This window comes from Eupeodes corollae, chromosome 2, assembly GCF_945859685.1.
Source record: "Eupeodes corollae chromosome 2, idEupCoro1.1, whole genome shotgun sequence".
Lineage (NCBI taxonomy): Eukaryota > Metazoa > Arthropoda > Insecta > Diptera > Syrphidae > Eupeodes > Eupeodes corollae.
In genome coordinates, this window is record NC_079148.1 from 140,656,549 (window position 1) to 140,662,548 (window position 6,000).

At 27.8% G+C, this 6,000-nt stretch overlaps 1 protein-coding gene across 1 annotated transcript in view; it reads left to right on the forward strand.

The window, feature by feature from the left end:
• The window catches only part of LOC129948611 (lysosome membrane protein 2), a 54,157-nt gene extending 51,049 nt beyond the window's left edge, over positions 1–3,108 (forward strand). The window contains exons 5-10 of the mRNA XM_056059761.1: positions 680–818; positions 958–1,161; positions 1,624–1,879; positions 1,944–2,197; positions 2,399–2,524; positions 2,589–3,108. Of these exons, the coding sequence (XP_055915736.1) occupies positions 680–818; positions 958–1,161; positions 1,624–1,879; positions 1,944–2,197; positions 2,399–2,524; positions 2,589–2,927 (1,318 nt within the window). The 3' untranslated portion in view covers positions 2,928–3,108. The remainder of the gene's footprint in view (positions 1–679; positions 819–957; positions 1,162–1,623; positions 1,880–1,943; positions 2,198–2,398; positions 2,525–2,588) is intronic.
• Positions 3,109–6,000: the final 2,892 nt, after the last annotated feature.

Here is a 6,000-nt window from a genome sequence, read left to right on the forward strand (position 1 = left end):
GTAGCTTATAAGAGTGAACTGAAAAGGTCAAAATCCGATGCTTCGCCTTAATGTATGTTCCTATATATTTCAATTGTTTGTTGCGCGTTGTAAACTTGGGTGCGCGCATGCGCCGCGCAGCTGTCACTTGCTATATAAAAATGTGAGGTTCTCTTCTCTTCATAAAAAAATGTTAATTATTTTTATGTTTTGACATAAAGTGTCGCTTATCGCATTCCTTAAACAAAAACCAAAGGGAAGAAACATACAAACATATATAAAATAGTTAGTATTCATTTGATCTTGACATTCAACATGCACTCTTAGAGGTTTATGTCACTTTTTTGACATAACATACATTTTAAATTATGTGTCAAATAATCGGCGATGAAGAAAAAATACGTTTTGGAATGCATACGACATTCATACATGAAGCCAGGTTAAAAGTTCAAGTTTTTGGGTTTATTTTTAAATTATATTTAATTGCAAGGTAATCTTGACAAATTTGAATTAAGGTTTAGTTATTTTGACATTTCTATATTCACGTTCGTAAAGTGGAAGGTATAGATCACTTATCAGACTGTTGATGTATTGATATTGATATATGTATCTTATGTTTACACCTTAAGTGTTAAGGTTGTTAATCATGATGATTTTTAAATTATTATTAACATTTTACATCTATTTCTTTTTTCATCAGGGAAGACATGGAAAAAGTTAATGTCAACTTTTATGACAACTTTACAGTGTCATATCAGCATAAGAAAATTTTACAATTTGTTCCTGAACTGAGTATTGATAAAAATACAAGAATTATCACACCAAACATTCCTCTATTGGTAAGTTTTCCATAAAGTTTTATTTACATTACGTTTTTGTTTGACATTTCGTTACATAATGACAAATTTATCATCTGTGATTTATGTATTTAAAAAAAATTTTATTATAATATTTTTTGTTTGTTTTTTAAAAAAATAGACGCTTACAAGTTTGAGTCCAAAACTTGGATATTTTCTTTCAAAAACTATTTCGATGGTACTTACAGCTGCTAAGTTTGAACCTTTCATAAGTGTGACAGCTGATCAACTTGTTTTTGGATATGATGATGCATTGGTTAGTTTGGCGCATAGATTTTATCCGAGACATATGCGTCCAATGGCAAGAATGGGACTTCTCATTGGAGTAAGTTAACACTTTTGTTTATCTCTATTTTAAATTTAACTTTATTGAAAACTGTTGACGTTACGTCACCGTAACATATTCATATATTACGATATACTACGTTAAAGTCTTAGTGGTTATACGTATGGACATATATACATTTAAGTTTATTCTGATTAAAAATTCGACTTAAATCGTTATGTTATAAATTTATAAAACAATGTAACATGATGTAAGTAACTTAACGTAACGTAATTCAACTTTCAGTGAAATGATGAATAAAAATCACTCCAAATAGAATCAATAACTTAATTACTTAAAAACCTCTGAAAAAAATTATGGTTTATTGAACAATCAATTGTCACAATCATCTAATTGTGTATTTTGACCTTACGTTACGTTAAGTTGATTCCTAGCTTCGTATTCTTCGATTTGGAGTTTCTTCTCAATTTGCTTTAACCTATATTTTTTTTTGAATTCTAGCGCAACGGTACACTAGAAGAAATCTCAACTATCAAAACAGGCCACACAGGAATGGATGAATTTGGCTACATATCGCGCCTTAATGGTCTTGATCACCTACCAACATGGCGTGAAAAGCCATGCGTAAGCATATCAGGATCAGAAGGTTCATTTTTTCCACCTCGAGACATAACCAAAGCAGATACTGTTTATATTTATGATAAAGACTTGTGCAGAGTGATTCCTTTGAAATACAGTGAAGGCGTTGAAAAAGATGGTAATTGTCAAAAGAAATCGTAATTTTTTAGAAAATTTTAAACCAACCTTTTTTTTTAATATAGGAATAAATGCAGATTTATATCGATTGCCAGAAAATGCATACGGAGATTCGGAGAAAAACCCTGAAAATACATGTTTCGATGATGCTGATTATGAGCCAGAAAAAGGGCTCCAAAATATAAGTCCATGTCAATATGGTGCACCTGTTTATATATCAAATCCACATTTCTATCAAGCTCATCCGGATTTCTTGGATTCGGTGGAAGGATTGAAGCCAAATCAAAGTGAACACGAAACGTACTTTAAAATTCAACCGGTAAGTTTTATTTAAACTTAAAAACAATTCTAAATTATATTTGAAATTTGTGACATTCTTAATGTGCGGTTAAAAAAAGAATAACTATTTTTTTTTGAAATTTTGAGCTCGCGTTTTTAAAAGTAAAATTGTAAAATGAAAATTTAACATTTGTCTAACTTTAACAATTTTTGTATTAATCTTTTATTTTTACCATTTCAGAAACTCGGTGTTCCACTTGAAGGTAAAGTACGAATTCAGTTAAACTTGAAAGTGACAAGAGCTCCAAATATCCATCCAGTAAGAAATTTCCGTGATTTCATGTTCCCTGTTATGTGGTTGGAAGAGGTTAGTTAAACATATCTTGTTTTCAAAAATTAAGTGATTTAACTTTCTTGTTTTTCTTCTTTAGGGAATTTCCGAGTTGACTCCCTCAATCCGCCGCTGGATTTATCTAGCAACAGTTTTTGCACCATTTATGATACCAGTTGCAGCTTATTTTATGATTGTCTCAGGATCATTTGCCATTATATTCATATTCGTCCGTGCCTATCAGAATTTCGTTTTTGCCCGTGATCCAACATTGGAAATTCTCGAAATGGGTCGTCGTTCAATACGACGTGGCAGCAGTTTTATAACACAACATCAACATAAATTACTGCAAACGCATCATCTTCAACGTGATAATTATTCACTATTGAAACAATCACCCAGTGTGGTTGACGAGGAGAAAGAGAAATTACCATCATAATGATGGTGATACAAAATGAATTAAATAATTATATCAAATAGCTTAATAATATAATTAATTTAAGCAACAAAAATATAACAACATAAACAAAATGTGATTTAGGCAATGATAATTTATATCTTAACAAATTCTGACCATCAATTTATTTAGATAGGTAGACAATGAATTAAACAAAAATAAAGGAAAAATTGTATTTATTTTTCTTAAACTTAAGCCAAAATATTTGTTTTAAGATTTACCATTCATCCAACATTAAAAATATACATAAAAACAGACAGACATTTACACACTTAAAACAAAAAAAAAACACTCATGGCGCTATAACTATTTTCCATTCAAACACTAAACTACAATTTTGTTTTAAAATTTCATTTCATACTAGTTTTGTAAAATGTATTATATTTAATTCATAGTTTTTTTATATTTTATTATTTAATTATATTCACTAGTCATCAATGTTAGAGGACGCCCCATTAAAACAAAAACAAAAAAATACAAACTAAAAAATTAAGAATTGCATTTTCTAAAAAAATGCACACGAACTGTAGTCAAACGAAATCATTTTTTGTTGCAGGTTTTTTAGGTTATAAGTATTTTTTAAAGTTAAAATAATTTAATAATAAAAATTCATCGTTAAAGATTAAAGATTATAATCACAACGAATCGATGTGTTAAGGTTGTAATTTTTTGTTTTTTATAATTTTATATTCATGACTGTATGATGATGATTTGAATCTTTAAAATATAAAATCAAACAAAACAAATAATTTAAAAATCTCGCATTGAAGAGATTTTATTTTTAAGATATTTTTTTTAAGAACATTTATTATGTAATTTTGTAAGAATGGAATGAATGAAATGTTTTTATGTGAATAAAAATTTAAAGTTGTGGGAAAAATGTTTAACTTTTGAATATAAATGAAAAAAAAATAAGTGTTAGTTTTTCTTCTTTTGAGGTTTCCTTAATTTGAACTGCAAATGGTCTTTAGCTGATCAAAGTTTTGTGTTCCAAATTCTCATTTTCAGAAAAAAATTGTTTAAACTATACGTAAAATAGTTGACTTAACTATTAAAGTTTCATTTATTACTGCGATTCATTAAATTCAAAATTTTAACAATCATTGACGTTAATAGATCTTAAAAATCTAGATAAAAGGAGATTTTTTCTTCAGGATAGTAATATCAAAGTTTTACAAATAACTTTCAGAAAAATTCAGTTTGCTTTATAGTATACTCATTACAAAATTTGATTGAACTGTTCTGAATTTAAAAAAATAACATGAATTTTGTATTTTAATCAAAAAAAACTTTACTCGAAATTATTTGTCAGCTCGAATATCGAACGAAAAATGATGTTACAATTCAGATCAGACATTTTTTTACTATACAAAAATGTCATTTTTGACAACTGATACAATTTAGATAAAATCCAATCGACAATTTGTATGCACCAAATTAATAACGAGGCTGGGATGCGACCCACATTGATAACTTCCCATCTGTCGATTTGTCTTGCTTAAAAGTTTTTATGTTTTCGTGTTGGGTTAAAAAAGTTGTCAGTTGAATTATTCTAACAAATTTTTAAATTACCAACAATATTTTTCATATCGAGAAATAGTTTAGTTTGAAAATCTAGTTTCGTTAAATAAATCTATGTTCCAAACATATTTTTACCAATTTTAGTAGCATTTCTTGAATTTTTACAAATTGAATGAGTGAAATAAATTTGAGAGATATCAAGAACCGATTTTTACCAATTTTGTGAACTTTTATTTGTAGATTTTATTTTTAATGAAAAAACGGACTATTGGATTAAAAAAAAAAACTACTGAACATCGAAAAAAAATGTTTTCTGTGAAATAAAAAAAAAGTTTGAGGACAATATTTTTAATTTTTGAAAAGCTATTTGAGTCGAAAGTAGATTTTTACCAATTTTTAGTATTGTTTTTAATTGTGTCAATTAGATTTTTGTCAAAAATTTACTGAATGTTGACAACAATATTTTTTAAAAGATAAAATTAGTTTAAGGCGAATATCCCATAGTTTTGAAAAGATATTTGAGTCGAAAGTAAATTTTGACCAAGTTTTAGTATTGTTTTTTTGTTAGGTTTATATTTTTGGTAAAAAAACTGACAATTAGATTTTTCTCAAAATGTTTCCAACATTTTGTATAAGATTAAATAAGTTTAAAGCCATAATCTCAAGTTTTTGAACAAAATATTTGAGTCAACATTCAATTTTTACCAACTTAAAATCGTTTTTTTTTTTTCGTTGCACAAAATTGTTTTGAAGATGAAATCATTTTGTAGTCCTAAAATTTTCGAGGTGACAATTTTTTTTTTCAGTTCTTCGATTTATAAAAAACTTTAATTGCATTTTTTCCAAAAATATACTTATTTGGTATCACGTCACAATATATAATAACTTAGGGTTAACCAAAATTGTCACCTTTTTTTAAACTGCTGTTGTACAAAAAACCACATACGCAATTTTCTTGAGGACCCTCTCTATCTCTCTGCATTATTATCTGTATAACAAAATTTATTTGAAGTCGATATCTCTTCTGGTTCTTGAGCTATGGACGACGAAAAAACGTCGCGAACGTACACATGCACGCACAGACATCTTTCTAAAAATATTTTATTTCGACTCTAGGGACCTTGAAACGTCGAGAAATGTCAACATTTTCAATTTGACAAATCGAACCCATTACAATAACTTCCTATGGAAAGTTAATGGTAAGAGTTGGTAAGGTTATTGGTATATTTGGGGTGGAGCAAATTTTGAACTTATTTGAATTACTTTAGTGACATTAAGTTTAAGTTAAACATCTCTCTATAAACCTTTTATTTAGATTCTAGTGATCACCGACAAATTTTAAAAATTTCAATTCGACGAATCGTTCAATTTAAATTACGGTTTGTTGTTTTTTCCGCACGAAAAAAAAAAAAACAAAATACTTTGTAAATAATTAAGACGTCCTTAATTCAAATCTTGATTTTGTATTTGTCTATCACATCGGGTTTTTTAAATAGGCCCCTTTAAAAAATGTAAAAACTTCCAAAAGCGCAGT